The sequence below is a fragment of the Rhincodon typus genome, chromosome 12, assembly GCF_021869965.1.
Source record: "Rhincodon typus isolate 14 chromosome 12, sRhiTyp1.1, whole genome shotgun sequence".
NCBI lineage: Eukaryota > Metazoa > Chordata > Chondrichthyes > Orectolobiformes > Rhincodontidae > Rhincodon > Rhincodon typus.
In genome coordinates this window covers 10,364,606-10,382,483 of record NC_063343.1, presented here as the reverse complement: position 1 = coordinate 10,382,483, position 17,878 = coordinate 10,364,606, and the positions used below count along the sequence as shown (strand labels likewise).

At 46.1% G+C, this 17,878-nt stretch overlaps 1 protein-coding gene across 1 annotated transcript in view; it reads left to right on the top strand.

Annotated features, from left to right (window-relative positions):
* The window catches only part of ebf1a (EBF transcription factor 1a), a 392,441-nt gene that overhangs the window by 277,354 nt on the left and 97,209 nt on the right, over positions 1–17,878 (top strand). The window contains exon 10 of the mRNA XM_048603786.1: positions 1,146–1,284. Within this exon, the coding sequence (XP_048459743.1) occupies positions 1,146–1,284 (139 nt within the window). The remainder of the gene's footprint in view (positions 1–1,145; positions 1,285–17,878) is intronic.

The following is a 17,878-nucleotide window of genomic DNA, read 5'->3' as shown; positions in this document are numbered from 1 at the left end:
TGAATGAACACTATCATGGGAGATCTGCAGCTCCTTGGTACATATTAAAATGAGAATATTATCAACCCTAATTATTACATTGACATTAACCCAGCCAGATTGAGAACATAAATTTCAATTTGTGAAAAGTACATTCAGAACTAATAATTGGAGTAGATGATTTTGCTTGGATTTTGGCTCTGGTATTAATCTAACCCTCTCCTAACAAGCTGAAAAGATTAGGGCTGTGCACCTGTTTTATTCTCCAAGCCTGCACAAATTTACACTCCACTGATTTCATCAGGCAAGGAATGTACAACAGGCTTGTGCCCCATCTACTTCACCGTACCTGCCATGTGCGTTATGTTAAAATTGGGCTAGATGTTTGTAGGAATCTGCTACATTCATTAACCGAGTCAGAAACACGAGGATCATTCAAAATGCAGCTGGATTGTTGGCTGAGTTTCTTGAATCGTTTTGTGTTTTGGTTTCTCCGCGCAACATTTTAATAGAGAAACCTTCTGACCCTCTGTCTACGCAAGCGAGTGTGGGCGAAATTACCCAGCCAGGCAACAGAGTGTCTACCATTTGAATTTTAATTGGGGTGCTCATGACCAAGCCTGTCCAGATTAAATTGCTGGTCAGATTCAAGGCACATTCAAGGTTGGCTTGTCAGCTGCTGCTTACAGCTTTGTGACCTTAACCATCTGGTGGGGCTTTCTCAGCTTCACCACGCAGTCCTGGAGGGCAGCGGTAATGGCTTACACAGACTAAAGTGTGAAGTAATGGGTATCAGATACAAAAGGAAATCCCTCTACCACCTCCCCGGTAATCTCTAAAAGACATATTTTAAAATAAAGTAGCCAGTTCTATTAAGACACCTTTATGAATTGTGTCCCTGTTGCACATTGTGTTCAGGGCGTAGAGTCGGCCAAGCTGCATCAGGCCAGGAGAATACAGAGTTAATTGCTTTACAACTGTGTTGTAAAACACTTTTAATACTCTTGTCAGTACATTTTAATGTGCATTCTATCAACAGCGTATTAGGGCAGTGACACATTTATTGCAGATTTGAGAAAGCCCTGTTTACTCAAACTTGGCACTGAAGTGTTGCTAAAGAACATCACCTGATAGCCTGATGGCATTGTTACTGTGTTTTATTGCAGCTTATCACTCCGCACGCAATTAGAGTGCAAACCCCTCCGCGGCACATCCCTGGTGTGGTGGAGGTCACACTGTCCTACAAGTCGAAACAGTTCTGCAAAGGGACTCCAGGCCGATTCATCTACACAGGTGAGGAATCCCGTAATTCTGGGTGACCTGGCGGTGGTGCTTCTGTGAGCCTCAATGATCCTTTATAACCATCGTCGGTGGGTTGGTTCCTTCCAGTGCTCCTGCTGATATCTGGCTATTGTGCTCCGGGATTCCAGTGGGTTGTTGTTCCCAATGGCGCGGGTGGGGAGTGCACTGACTCCTGTGGGACTGCCAAGCTCTCTAGGCTTAATCTCGAATCATTCTGCACACTGTTCCATGCTGAGCCACAATCAGCTTGGCTTCCTAGAGATTCTCTGGCCAACATGAACCCTCTCCCCGGGATCACTACATCACAAGGGTGCTTGTGTACTTGGAAGATGGATGAAGATAGAGTTAGCCTTGTCCACGATCGTCGCCCATGATCGAAAACCACTCTTCTCAAGGCTCATTATCCAGAGATAGCAAGAACTGCACATGCTGGAATCAGAGACAACACGGTGTGGAGCTGGAGGAACACAGCAGGCCAGGCAGCATCAGAGGGGCAGAAAAGTTGATGCCTCGGGTCGGGACCCTTCTTCGGAATGGGGGAGGGTGAAGGGAGCTGGGCAATAAATAGAGAGGGAGAGCAGGGGTGGGGCTGGGAAGGTAGGTGGGATGGCGATAGGTGAATGCAGGTAGAGAGTGGTGAGGATTGGTCAGTGGGATGAGTGGGAGAGAAGATGGACACGTTGTGTCAGTTCAAGGAGGTGGGGATGAGAGGGAGGGTTGGATGTGGGATGAGGCTGGGAGTGGGGAGATTTTAAAACTGGTGAATTCCATATTTGGTGTCATTGTGGCACTGGAGGAGGCCCAATTTGGACCTGTCACCCAGGGAGTGGGAGGGGGATGTGGGCGTGGGAGTGGGATACTGCCTCCCCTACGTCGGTGAGACCATGCGTAGACTCAGAGACCGTTTTGTAGAGCACCTGTGCTCAATACGTGACAAACGACAACACCTCCTGGTTGTGAACCTTTCAACTCCCCCTCCCACTCCCTGGGTGACATGTCCATCCTGGGCCTCCTCCAGTGTCACAATGACGCCACACGCAAACTGGAGGGACTACACCACATGTTCAGCATTGGGAGCCTACAGCCCGATGGTCTAAACATGGAATTCACTAGTTTTAAAATCTCCTCAACCTTGGCCTCATCCCATGTCCAAACCTCCCTCTCATTCCCACCTCCTTGACCTGACACAACTTGTCCATCTTTTCTCCCACCTATCCCCCCCACCCATTCCACTGATCAATCCCCACCACTCCCTACCTGCGCTCACCTATCACCATCCCCCTTCCCTTCCCCAGCCCCACCCCTTCTCTCTCTATTTATTTCTGAGCTCCCTTCCCCCTCCTGATTTCTGAAGAAGGGTCCCGACCCGAAACGTCAGCTATCCTGCTCCTCTAATGCTGCCTGGCATGCTGTGTTCCTCCAGCTCCACACTGTGTTATCACTATCCAGAGCGATAATTTTCTAAGGAATTGCGTAAATTCTAGTTGCTCAGCTGTAGGAAGAAAGTTATTAAACTGGGAAGTGTTTTACCGACACTGGAGGGTTTCAGTTATGAGGAGAGGCTGGATAGGCTGGGACTTTTTTCACTGGAGCGTAGGAGGCTGAGGGGTGACCTTATAGAGGTGTATAAAATCATGAGGGGCATGGATAGGGTGAATAGCCAATGTCTTTTTCCCCAGGGTAGGGAAGTCCAAAATTAGAGGGCATAAGTTTAAGTTGAGAGGGAAAAGATTTTAAAGGGACCTGAGGGACAACTTTTCTACGCATAGCGTGTTGTATATATGGAACAATGTGCCAGAGGAAGCGGAAGAGGTGAGTACGATTACAATATTTAAAAAACATTTGGACAAAGTACTTGGATAGGAAAGGTTTAACGGAATATGGGCCAAATGCAGGCAAATGGCACTGGTTCAGTTTAGGAAACCTGGTAGGCATAGACGAGTTGGGCTGAAGGGCCTGTTTCTGTGCTGCATGACTGTATGAGAGTACCTGGGAAGTGTGGGTGGGGAGGGGAGGGGCAGGAGGTTAGGCTCCATGTACTCACAGAACTAGCTGTGTGTTCAAAGTGAGAAATCACACAACACCAGGTTATAGTCCAACAGGTTTGTTTGAAGTCACAAGCTTTCGGAACGTAGCCACTTATGAAGGCAGCTGCACATCATAGCTGTGTATTGGCACCTTGTAGCATTTAAATGCAGTTGATAAACCTGGAACTGAACGCCAGTCTCAGTAATGGTGACAGCGACAGCTGTCCTCGATTGTTGTAAACCAAAAAACCCATCTGGCTCACAAATATCCTTTTGGGGAGGAAATTTATTGCCCTTACTGGTTTGACCAACATGTGGCTCTAGACGTACAGCGACATGATTGGCTCTTAACACGCTTCTGAAATAGCAGAGCAAGCTACTCCATTCAAGGACTAATAGGGATGAGTAGCAAAACAGCACTCACATCCCGTGGAAGAATAAAGAGAAAAAGCATCAGGAGGGTGGTCGGGGTGAAGGCAGACAAGTTGAAAATGAAAGGAAATTGCCCCATTCCTGTAGTGGGTTGATTACTCCATAGTGTGTGGGGTGACTGGGGGCTATCCCAATGCAGTGATAAGTTTGACTTGTCGTGGTATCTGGATGTGGCCTGTATACTGCTTTGCTCTACATTTTACATAGAGATAATCCTGTTTCTGGTTGCTGTGGAATTCTTGCTGTGTAAAGTGTGGAGCTCCCTTCCTTTTAAAAGAGTGCAATTGAATGTTAATCTCCACAGGCTATCAAGGGAGTTAACTGTCCTAAAGACCTAGCTACATTATTCCGAAATGGCCTGTTGGTTTCTGGATTAGTTCAGTGGGACAGACAAGCATGCTATATGGATCTGAGATATGTCATCCAGGCAGGTACCAGGTTTGATCCCGAGTGTGCTCTGAATTAGCTGATCGCAGGAGTTCACTACAGTTGTCCTCTGTGTCCCTGGGTTAGGGAGAGGAAACAATCTTTGACAATCACACCTCCCACTGAGTTACTGGATCAGAGGTACTAGCAACATATCAACAACGGTCTCAGCAGGCATTAGATCCTGAGTCAGCCTCGAGAGATCATATTCGATATTTGATTTTGGAGAAATTTCCTTGTGAACTTTTATCCTGTCCTCGATCAGCAGGAGTCATGTTTCGTGATCTGGAGCCAGAAACTGCTAAAGTCAAAGGGTGCTAATGCGTAATGTCTCACCAGTTGAGATCAGTTGGGTTAACAGTTCCTCATATCAATAGCCCAGAGTGGATTAGATCTGGTGCAATTACTGTATACCCTGAAACTCCTCTCTTGCTCATTTCAATCCTTCTTAGCACCAAATATCTTTCAGAGAGCTGGCACAGACATCTCAGCCCAATTGGCCTCCCTCTGGGCTGTAATGTTCTATGATCCTACCCTTAGTTCCTGTTGCTTAGGTTTGGCAATCCTGGGTCAAACATTACCTCCAGCATTGAGCCTAGTTTTCCTGCCAGAGGTCATTGAGCTTACAAAGGGCAGTGTCATCAACCATCACCCCCACGGTCTCCCTAATGGCCTTCTGAACACACTGAGACTGTGGGGCTTCTGCTAGGATGCATGTTGTGTAACAACATAAGTGCAAAGCCCACATGGTTACATACAAACGCATGTACTAAGACATGCACACACTCAGATACTTAAAACACGCAGACAACACACACTGGCACATACATGCATGTGTACATAACACATACATAAAGTACACACTCATACGTACACAGCGTGTGAAAACATGTACGTGTCTGCATGCACAGGACATGGGCAGACTGATACCATGCTCCCCAAGGACCTGAATGAAATTTTCCGACTCCTACTCTCATGGAACAGTGTGTGAAACAGGGATCCTTTTTGGAAAGAATCCTTTCAGATGGCGAGAAATGCAGCAGATGAAGGGTTAATTCAATGGAACATGAAGCCATCACCGTGACTTTTAAGTTTAATAGTGCTGGAATCTCTCATACATGATTACACAAATAAAAAGCCAATTACGGGGATGTAATGAAAGTATTTGACTAATAGTTCCTATAATTGTATTGCAGATAGAATTAGGCCTGCCAACAGTACGATTTAAATACTGGTATAAATATAAGACTATTACTTTTATTTACGAAGAAACAAAAGCTAAGTTTCACAATCTCTTTTAAAACAAACAGGGATTTTAATTTCCTGATTTGCAAATATCACAATACAAAAATATACCAGACATCTTTCAAAAAAATAGAGGCAGGCTCAACACAATTTGTTCGCTTTGTTACAGTCTTAGGGTAGTGGAATATGATGCATATGTTTGGAGACTTGAGATATACGGCTAACAGTATATCCAGACATACAGAAAGACCTGGATTATAAGAGTGAGGATGGAAATGTTCATTCTGTTCTTGCACCTTGAGAAAAATTCCTGTCCAGGGACTTTTAAACTGTATTTTTATACTGTGATGTGGTACAACCAGAGAGTGCACAGTCAAAGTGGGTGTGAGGAAGGCCTGTCCAAGGGCTGATATCTGCTCTCAGGGTACTACGCAAATTGAATTGTACTGCCAGTTATTTATCAATCAGGTGGGAAGAAGTTGGGACTGGGATTTGTAATCTAGAGGACCAGGTTGCTTCTCTACTGAAACGTAAAGCAGAAATTGCTGGAGAAACTCAGCAGGCCTGGTAGCATCTGTGGAGCGAAAGCAGAGTTAGTGTTTTAAGCCCAGTGACTGTTCTTCAGAACTCTGCTTTCTCTCCACAGATGCTGCCAGACCTGCTGAATTTCTCCAGCAATTTCTATTTTTGGTTCAGATTACAACATTCCCAGTTCTTAGTTCTGTTTTGGTTCTCTGCTGACATTGTTTCAAATCCCGCTACAACAGGGGATGGAATTTATATTCAAGTAATAAACCTGGATTCAAAAAGTATGAAATTATTGTTGATTAAAAACCCATCTGGTTCATAAGTGTCTTTTTAGGGAAGAAAACCTGTTTTCCTTATTTGGCCTGGCCAGGCTGATAGGAATTTCAGACACACACATCGGGCTGGCTTTAGAAAGGCTGCATGTCACAAATACTATTCAGATTTCCCTGAAATAGTTAATGAAGGACCAAGACGGGTGTCACACATCAAACACTGTTTTTCATAAAGGTTAGGGGGAGTTTGTCTACTCACTCCCCCTAGTGGTGGGGCAGCAATTACACACTTGCCACATGGAACTGAGTCATCCAGTCCAGGTTAGTCCCAGGTACTGTGCTGTGGTGGTGAAGGAACAAAGAGAGGGTTGCACTCATATAACACCTTGAGTAACTGTAGGGTGCCCCAGAATACTTCACAGACAGTGACACACTTCGGAAGTGAGCTCATTGTTGTGACATGGGAAACCCAGCAGCCAACCTGCACACAGCAAGCTCCCACTTCAGTGACAGCGATGGGATAATCTATCTTTGTGATGTTGATGGAGGAGTAACTATTGGGCTGAATATAGCCAAGAACGCTGTGAATGTACTTCAGAATAGTGCCATGTCTTCTTTACATATCCACCTAATAATGAAGGTATTGACCTTGGTTTATCATCTCATCTGAGAGACAGAATTCTGATGTTGCAGTGCTCCTTCTGTACTATACTGAAGTGTCAGCCAGAGTTTCATGCTCAAGTCCTAGTGAGGGTCTTGAACTGACAACCTCCATTGACTCCGAGAGAATAGTAGGGCCAACTGAACCACAGCTAACAATGGGAATGGGTCGTGCTGTAGATAGCCTCACTTCGTTGGGGTTGTGTCCTTGGCACAAACATTTCCATTGCCCTATCAATGACTTTGCTTCCAGGTCAGAGTTGGGATGATTGCACAATGTTCAGCAACTTTCACAACTCCTCAGATGCCAGACCAATCCCGCCTTGATGATTAGTGGCATTACCATCACCGAAACCCCTACAATCAACATCTTGGGGTTACCATTGGCCAGAAACTGGGCTAGTCAAATACTGTGGCGAGTAACCCACCTCTTGCCTCACCAATGCCTGTACAAGGCAAAAGTGTAATGGAATACTCCACACTTCCCTGGATGAGTGCAGATCAACAACAGTCATGAAGCTCAACACCATCCAGGACCAAGCAGCCCACTTGATTGGTACCACATCTACAAATATCCAAGCCTTCCACCAATAACACTCAGCAACAGCAGTGTGTACCATCTACAACTCACCAATGCTCCTTCAGAGACATCTTTCAAACTACCATCTAGAAGGAAAGAGCAGCAGATGCATGGAAACACCACCGCATGTATGTTCCCTTCCAAGCCACTCATCATTCTGACTTGGAAGTATATCACCGTGGTGTCACTGGGTGAGAATCTTGGGACTCCTTTCTTAACAGCATGGTGGGTGCACTGCAGTGGTTCAAGAAGCCAGCTCACCATCACCTTCTCAAGGGCAGTTAGGGCTGGGTAATAAATGCTGGACCAGCCACCGATGCCCACATCTCATGAATGAAGATAGGATGGTCTCAGCCTTCTTGGGTAAAGGAGGGGGTGAGACCAGGGATTCTAGCTCATGATGCAAGCCTTAGTTTAATATCTCATCTGAACGATCTGGGAAGGGGACTTGAAATGAACTCAGCTCACATGCAGCGAACTTGGGGCAAGACATAATTGAAATGAATGAGGAAGAAACCTGACAGAGCTAAATCCAAGGATAGGCGCTGTCTTTAACTATATCTACAGAAAATCTAAACCTCTGAAAAGATTTGCCCAATCTGTCCATATGCGTTTTGTGTCACCATCGTTAAGAAAGACCAGTTAGTAAATTGTGGTTTGTGTTGTTTGGAGATGGAATTGGAGAAGTTCGAGTTGGTGTGAGAGAGGAGGGGGTGGGTGGCTATTGCCATGCCTCTGAAATGAGTATTCTAGTGGGTCATAACCAACCCCCCCCTCCCCACACACAACAGACGGGTGCAGACTGCTGTGTGCCTACACTGTTGTTGCACCTAATTGAAAATCATAAGCATGACCGTGGAAGAAAAAATAGTTTGTAATACAATCATTCTAACATCAAATTAAAGAAAATGGTTACAAGCCATTTAGCTGGGGTTTCACACTGAGTTCAAGAAATCCCCAAACAATTTTTGCTCCATTTAATGAAGACAGTCAGCATTTCTGCAAAGAGGAAAATTGGGAGACGCGTACTTTGTCTGCTCTGCAGGGGAAATAATGCAGTTTAATAGTAAAATCTTTAGCCTCGGAAGTGCACGAAGCATAAATCCTGTCGTATTCTCCACCCAGTAGACTGCTGTTTTTTAATTGACTTTATTGGTCCCTTGTAGGTTTTGAATAACAACCCAGCTAGCTGTTTAGCAAAGCCATCCAAGATCTGTGTGTAGGCCATTCATATTTCCCATGTGAACTTGTTTTAACTCCCACGTCATTCATACTCTGATTTTTTTTCTAACAACCTCATTATAGTCCTACAGGATATAGACCGATTGGAAGTTTTGATCCAAACACATTCCATTAAACATTCCAGAAAACTGGAGTGTTGTTTTCCTTCTCTCTCTCTCTCTGCAATGTTCCACAGCGAACTCAATGTTCTGGAACATATTATAAAACCACAGTGGCCATGTGTTTTCTCAGAGAGGAGAGACCTCAGTCCTTCAGCTAAAATACTTAAGTCTTGCTTGTTCGTTTGACCTAAAGGGGAGAGGGGGCTGGGTGAGTAGGAAGGAGACGGAGATGGGGGGGGGGGGAAGAAAGAGAAAACTGATCTGCAACTTTTTTTTACTATTGGCTAATGGGTTGTTCAATGCTCCGTCAGCCATGTTTTACTCTTCTTTTAAGGTTTGTCACCTTATACTGCTTAAATGCTTGTGGTTGGGTCCCATGTAGGAAAAATGAGTTTTAATTGTTATAAGTCAAAATATGTCCTGCAACTAACTAAGTAACTAGTTTTCTATCTATTCTATCTAATCTATGTATTCTAGTGTAATCTGTTTTCATCAGTGAGCTCCCTCTCAGGTTCATCTGAAACACATTGCTCTAAATTTCTGGGGTTTATAAAAAAAAGTGTAGACATGAAGCGGATGGTCCGTTCTCCTAAGCAGAGAGTGCACTGAAGACAGGCATGTCTACCTTGTACCCCTTGGCCAGCCAGCTGTAATGGAGACAGAGCTCTGGCTCTCAAAGCAGCTGGGATTAGTAATCCAGGGGACTCAGGTTCGAATCCTACGACAGCAGATGATGGAATTTAATGTCAAAGAAATCTGGAATTAAAAGTCTAATTCTGAAGACCACCTGGCTGACTAATCCCCTTTAAGGATGGAAATCTGCCATTGTTATCTGGTCTGGCCTATGTGTGACTCTAGACCCTCAGCAATATGGCTGCCTCTTAAATGGCCTAGCAAGCCTTTCAGCTGTATCTAACAGCTGAAAAAATCTCATAAATTGGAATGAAACCAGACACACCATCTGGCATTGATTGAGGCAATGAAAATGACAAGAGCAAATTCAGTCTTCTTGGCCCAGCAAAATCCTCCTTATTAACATCTGGGGCCTCATGCCAAAAATGGGAGAGCTGTCTCATAGACTAGTCAACATCACCAGCAGGACTGACCCAGCAGAGGTGGGTGACACAATGGTATACAATCATGAGAGAAATTGCTCTGGAGTTCTCAGCATTGACTCCAATTCCATGAAATGTCATGACTTCAGGTCAAACGTGGGCAAGGAACCCTCCTGCTGACTCCCACGTATTTCCCATTCATCCTCCTCCCTGTTTTAATGTCAATACTCCTCCATGTCAATTCATTCCAAGTGATATAAAAAAAATTGGCTGGGGATAGTACTGTAAAGAGTCTGGGCCCTGAAAGATTTTGGTAATAATACTGATGACTGTTCTTCAGAACTTGCCGCTCCCCTAGCCAAGCTGTTCCAAACAGCTACAACACTGACATTTACACAGTAATGTGGCAAATTTTCAGGTATATCGTACACAAAAATCAGGACAAATCCATCCCAGCCAATTATCGCCCCATCAGTTTACTCTCAATCATCAGTGAAGTGATGGAAGGTGCTCACTACAGCCTTGGTTCAAACATGGACAAAAGAGCAGAATTCCAAAGTGAGGTGAGAGTGACAGCCTTTGACATCAAGGCTGCATTCGACTGAGTGTGGCATCAATGAGCCCTAGCAATACTGGAATCAATGGGAACTGGGGGAAAGAAAACTCTCCACTGTTTGGAGTCATACCTGGCACATAGGAAGATAGTTGTTGGAGGTCAATCATCTCAGCTCCAGGACATCTCTGCAGGAGTTCCTCAGGGTAGTGTCCTAGGCCCAACCATCTTCAGCTGCTTCATCAATAACTTTCCTTCCATAAGTTCAGAAGTGGGGATGTTTGTCGATAATTGCATAAGGTTCAGCACCATTTGCGACTCCTCAGATACTGACGCAGTTCATGTCCAAATGCAACAAGACTTGGACAATATCAAGGATTGAGCTGACAAGTGGCAAGTAACATTCACACTATGCAAATGCCAGGCAGTGTTCATCTCCAGTAAGATGGAATTTAACCAGTGCTATTGATATTCAATGGCATTACCATCAACATCCTGAGGGTTATCATTGACCAGAAACTGAACTGGAATAGCCGTATAAATACGGTGGCTACAAGAGCAGGTCAGAGACTAGGAATACTGCAGCGAGTGAGTCACCTCCTGACTCCCTGTCCATCATCTACAAGGCACAAGTCAGGAGTGTAATAGAATACTCCCCACCTGCCTGGAAAAATGCAATTCCAACAGCACTCCAGAAGCTTGAAACCATCCAGGATATAGCAGCCTGCTTGATTGGCATTACATCCACAAACATCCCATCCCTCCATCACTGATGCTCAGTAGTAGCAGTGTGTACCATCTACAAGATGCACTGCAGAAATTCATCAAGGTCCTTAAACAGCACCTTCCAAACCCACAACGACTACAATGTAGAAGGACAAGGGCAGCAGATACATGAGAACGCTACCACCTGCAAGTTCCCACCCAAGCAACTCACCAACCTAACTTAGAAATTTGTCGCCATTCCTTTAGCATTGCTGAGTCAAAATCCTGAAATTCTCTCGGTAGCAGCATTGTGGGTCTACCTAGGGCACATGGACTGCAGTGGTTCAAGAAGGCAGCTCACCACTACCTTCTCAAGAACAATTAGATTTGGGCAATAAATACTAGCCAGCTAGTGATGCCCACATCCTATGAGTAAATAAGAGAAATATAGGAAGCATCCCAAGAGTTGGCAGGGTGGTGATCTGGTTGATGGATCTGTCGCAATGCCACATAGTGTGACAGTAAGGCTTTGGTAGCCCCTACTCTTGTGCCATCCAACCATCATATCATGAGCCTATGATGGTGTTGTCTCAATGGAATTTGATTGGGCAGTGGTTTTGCTCCATTGATTTTGCACAGAAATCTGGAGTGTCACGCTTGTCAGTCACTTGTGTCAAGCTGCCCACCGGCTTTCAACCCCACTGATTCCCTCCATGTTAGGTGGGTTGGCCACAAGGTCAGAATTGTGTAAACCATGAAATGTAGGAGCAGAAGTAGACCATTCAGCCCATCAATCTGCTGTACCATTTGATGAGAAGATCATGGTTGATCTCCTAATCTTCAACTCCACTTCCTTGCCTTTTCCCTTGATACCCTCACTGATCATTTCAGCATTGGATATAATTAATAACACAGCCTTGATAGCCCTCTGTGGTAATGAATTCCACTGATTCACTACCTTGAAGAGAAGAAATTCCTCCTAATCCTTGTCTGAAATGGATGACGCCATACTCTCCAACAGTCCAAAAGAAATGGATATGTACAGCATGTCTGGCAGTGATTTGCAATGGTGACATCTTAGCCTATTAGATGTTTGATGGTGTTTGGGGGAACTTATCTTCATTACAAAGCATAATGGGGAAATGTAATGGCTATTTGGTTCCAACACAAAAATGTGAAAGTCCTGTTAAAATTGCTGAGGGTTATGTGTTACTATTCTTTGCTAGACATTTCTCCCATTTTGTGTTTGAATTTGGGTTTGGTAGTTGAGGTCCCCGGAGGACAGATAGTTCAGAATTAAAGATAAGTTAGTTATGTTCCCTGGTGCATTCTCCTTGGCAACACAACACTTTTAACAATCAGACTCCATTTGCTAATCAGTCAGTGCCCTCTTTTCACGTCGTATAAATTATTTCTCACTTTGGGATCTAGCATTCTTGCAGGTCTGTCCTGAAGAGTACAAGATGAAAAGCTTAGGGATGGCACTGCTGCCTCACAGTGCCAAGGACCCGGGTTCGATTCCACCCTCGCGCGATTGTCTGTGTGGAGTTTGCACATTCGCACCGTGTCTGCATGGGTTTCCTCCGGGTGCTCAGGTTTCCTCCCACAGTCCAAAGATATGCAGGTTAGGGTGGATTGGCCATGCTAAATTGTCCACAGTGTTCAGGGCTGTGTAGATTAGGTGGGTTACAGGGGGATGGGTCTGGGTGGGGTGCTCTGAGGGTCTGTGTGGACTTGTTGGGCTGAAGGGCCTGTTTCCACACTGTAGGAATTCTATGATTGATTCTTAGTCAAGATATCTTTTTTTCCTTCAGCAATATGTAGATTTATTTAAGGCTGAGTTAGCTGGGGTTTTGATTGATAAAGGAATCCAGGGTTATGAAAGGCGGCAGTGGAGACAAGAAAGTGGAGCTGAGACTGCCATCAGTGAAGTCAGGATCTCATTGAATGGTGGAGCAGGCTTGAAGAGCAGAATGGCCTACTCCAACTGCCAAGCTCCCCATTCCTAGGTCTGAGCTTTGCCAGTTTTTTGGGGGGATTGTACATGAGAGTTGCTGAGAAGCCCAACATCTAATGCCTGGGTGGATCACAGATTATAAGGAAGCAGAAGGACAGGGAAGAAGGCACAGAGTGCGAAGAGGGAGGCAGAATGGGAGGAGGCTTGTGTAGGTTCTAGATCAGGTGGGTCAATTAACTCCTTCTGTGCAGTCAATTTCATGGAAGTGAATATACTGTGTTCCTCCCCTGTTGCTGTGTTGCTTTCTCAATGATAGTGCAACTCCAGAACTATGTTGCTCAAGTGTCCATGCTTAAATGAGGTAATTCAACTGTAAAAGCCTTCACTGCTGAGCCTCCCTTGACTGAGATTTCCCAGCAGGATAGTGACCAGGATCTCTTGGCACTTTTTACACTGCCTTGCTCCCCAACAAACCGCACACCCCATTTCCTTCTCCATTTGCCCTTTCCCCAACCTCCTAACCCGAGCTCTCCTTTAGTCCTTATCTCAGGGGAGTTTTGGTAAATTGGTATCCTAGACACAGTGCCACAGCTTGAGATCAGATGCCTCTCAGATTTCATGTATAAAAGACAGAATCATTTGCCACACACCAATGTTCCGCTATTTGTGATTCAGACTTTAAGATAAAAATGTGCTGCCCTTTCTCTTTAAAAACAAAGTTGGGGAGGAGTGCTTGTGTGGTTTTTTTTTAAAACTTTGTGCTGTCGGTCTCAGGATTGTGGAAATCCGAGCTGGAATTTCCACGATCCCTGGAATGAATTGGGTCATGAATCATTGTAAGAAACAGCCATCATGCAAGTTGACTCTGAGTGGCCACAGACCAGTGAGAATCAGATTACTGCCACTGCCACTTTGTGTCGGTTAACAGGCCTCGAGCACTCTCCATTGTAGAGCACAGTAATGGACATCGGGAGTTGCTCCTGCTGTAATTCCATCATCTTTGGCTATTGCAACAATCTCCTGTCAGTGCAGCTGAAGAGGCCAGGCCGTATACTGACCTGCCCCTGACTCTCCAAATAAATTGGTTTTACTTTACTCCTCTAATAGCTACTAATCCTATGAGAGTTGTAGAATCTCACAATGCAGAATCTCATTGCGCCCAGAGTGGCTCTTTGGAAGTCCAAGCAGATTAGTCCTACTCTCCTCTCAGCCCGGGGACATGCTGCTTGTCAAATTTATGCCTTTTGAAACTTGGCATTGAATCTAGCTTTCAGGATAAGAGTTGCAGATCGTAAGGACTCGCTCCTTAAAACACCATGTCCCCCCCACCATTGACCTCCCCTCTGCTTCGTCATCCTTTTACCAGAAGCAACAGTTTCTGCTTGTTTGCTCTGTCCAAGCACCACCTTGTTCGAATGCCTCCTTTAACTTTCCATGAGCAATCTGTTGCCTGGGGCCCTCAGTGAGCACAGGGAGAACAAGATTGGTGCATCTTGCAAGGGCTGGGGGAAGCCATGTCATAGAATCCCTACAGTGTGGAAACAGGCCCTTCGGCCCAACAAGTCCACACCGACCCTTGGCGCATCCCACCCACGCCCATCCCCCTATAACCCACCTAAGCTACACATCCCTGAACACTATGGGCAATTTAGCATGGCCAATCCACCTACCCCGCACATCTTCGGACTGTGGGAGGAAACCGGAGCACCTGGAGGAAACCCACACAGACACAGGGAGAACATGCAAACTCCACACAGCCAGTTGCCTGAGGGCGGAATCGAACCCAGGTCCCTGGCGTTGTGAAGCAGCAGTGCTAACCAATGAACCACCGTGCCACCCTGTCATGGATGCAGAGGAGAGGTGAAGGAATCTGTAAACAGAGGGGTGAAAACAGAGCCGCAGTCAGGGAAATCACCCAGTCAGGAGGCTTTTGAATGTAGGGAGACAGGTGTGTGCGCGAAACCATTTTGTTGGAGATCCAGTGTGGGTACACCTATGCCACAGGTGAGAGAGCTGGCAAATTGTCTGTTGCTGACAGACAGGCAGTGATGAGCAAGAATGTCATTGTCCAACAGGATCAGTGAGGCCCTCAGCATCTAAGTGACCAGGAGGATACCTTTTTTTTGACCCTTCCATGTGTTGGTTGACCTCGCCTCGGAGTTGGGTGGCTGTCCTGCAGTGAGCCTGCATGTTCCCCGGTTTAGGGAGGGGAGAATCATCCTGATTTTCCACTCCCTCATTTGGATCCCTTGCAAGAGGTGTGGACATAGGCTGGGTCCATGATGTGTCAAACCACCCAGCTACAGGTAGATACTTGGGAGACGAGCTGGACATTTGCTGTGAACCAACATCCTAGCTCCCGAAGGTTTGAGCCCACTACCTTCGGGAGAGTGCAGAGGAGAGGGAAGGTGCTAATGGGAAAAGTTAATGCACAGAATAATACATTACAGCATGGGGCCAATTATTCACGGACTTTGCATTGACTCTTCCATAGTGTAGCCCAGTCAGTTCCGATCTTTCCAGTGCAATTACTCCTCTCCTTTGAGTATTTGCGCAATTTCCTTTGGAAACTTACTGTTAAATCCACATCCAATCCACCAATTCAGCAAAGTATCCCAAGTTTTTGGAACGATGATGACGCTTGCTCCTCGTAAAAACTGACATGTAGTGTGTTTTAACATGCGGAGCCTGTTACACTGCAGCTAAGACACAGTTTTGTCACTGTTACAGCATAGCTGCTACACAGTTCTGGCCCTGTTACACTGCACTGCAACATGGTTCTGACTGTGTTACACTGCAGCTATGACACAGCTCTGGCCCTGTTACATCGTAGTTATGACATAGCTTGGGCTCTGTTACATCATAGTTACGACACAGTTCCAGCCGTGTTACACCGTAGCCAAGACATAGTTCCAACTCTGTTACACTGCAGCTGCAACATGGTTCTGACTGTGTTACTCTGCAGCGACGACACAATTCAGGTCCTGTTACACCGCAGCTACTACACAGATGCAGCCCTATTACACCGTAGCTACGACACAGTTCTGGCTGACCAGGGCACTTTCCCGCTGTTCCTGTGGGCTGGAGGCTTGGTTAAGAGTTAGAGCTTGATAATTGACTTGATCGGCCAGGCTATGACACACTGGCAGCGGGTCATCAACTCCTGAGGCGGAACTTGAACTTTGAGCCTAGCGGGAGGCATGTTTCCCCCACTCAGCCTCAGGACCGCCTGCTGGCGAGACTGGGCTCCGTCCAGTGCCAGCTGCAATTTGGCAACCAGCACCCCCTGCCCCTGTCTCCCGGGCCTGACCGCTTTCTGTGGGACGGTTGAGAGATCAGAGTTCCTCAAGCACAGAAGGGCGGCAGCTTGGTGTGCTCGTTTCTGAGGACTCTCTCGCACGTGCTACATGAGTAGAGAAGAAATGCTTTTAAAAAAAGTGCCCATTACAGATGTGTGCGTGTGTGGTTAGCCCCCGACATTCTGTTAACCGTGCAGCACTTGCATCTTCTGCATCACACACCGGGCAGCATAATGATAACCTTGTGGCTTCCTATGGTGCAAGTTTCCTTTTGATTGTTGCTACTTTTAGGTAAGAACTAATCGTAAAAATAGCTGGTATTGAAAGGTTCTATTCTCGCTGCAGCTATTATGCTTATATCTTCAGCGTTTCCGGTTCTGTTGTAGCACGACCTCTTCCCCCTTTACTCTTTTGGTCGAAAATGGAGGCTGATAAAATAAAGTGCTGCCTGATTTCATGCTGGCGATCAAATCAAACTGAGAACAAATTTGGGAACTTTTTTTGTAATGGTCCGTCCGCAGTGTGAGAAGGATTTGGGCGTTCCTGTCAAGGACAGGAAGAATGGAAGGGCCTGTGGGATCAAATTGAACAGCAGTGGGCCAAAGTAGGCCATTCAGCTTTTAAAGCATCGAAGATTGTGGCGTAAGGGGAAATAAATCTGATGGAGAAATGGGGCAAGACCTTAAGTCAGAAGATTGGTCACAAGGTTACAGGTGGGTGGGAACTAAAGATAGTCCCACCATTTACTGTGGCAATTGGCTCCGTCACAACTCCCCCCACCCCCCTCATTTTCCTGGAGTACAGATGGTTGGGGGTGGGGGAATGTCAGGGCTACCCACCCACAGGTGGCAGGGAGCCAGCTCCTCAAGGGGTACTCAGAGCCAAATGAAGAGACCGTGGTGTGTTTGGCAGCAGGGTGGCAGGGTCCAGTTTTGTTGCTTGAGGAACAGTCTCCTGACACTACAGGCCACGGGGCTATCACTTCAGTCAGGCCTGAACAGAAACAGGCCTAAGCCATCCCGGAGAGAGAGAGAGAGGATTCACTCCATTTGCACAGCAGTGGATTGGCTGTTGTTTATTCACAATGTAAAATAATAAACATTAGTCAAAAAGACGGCACCACCATTTTGAAGGGCTCTTTCCCTTCCTCTTCTCTCTCAACGCCTCTCCCCTCTCTCAACCACTCTCACCTCTGTCTCTCAGCCTCTCTCCCCTGTCTCTCACTATCCCTCTCTCTCCGTCCCTCCCCACTCCTGTCTCTCTCTCTGTGTACCACCTTCTCTCTGCCTCCCTTGCTCTCTCCCTCCCTTTCTCCCTCTCTCCTTTCCTCTCTCTTTTTCTCCCTTCTTCCCTTGCTCTCTCCTTTGCTCCCTCTCTCACTCTCCCCCATCCGAACATCTCTCCTTTTCTCCCTCCCTCCCATGCTCTCTCCTTTGCTCCTTCTGCTCTGTCCCTCTCTCTTTCCCTCTTCTCTCTTCCTGTCTTGCTCTCTGTCCTTCCCTCATTCTCTCCCCC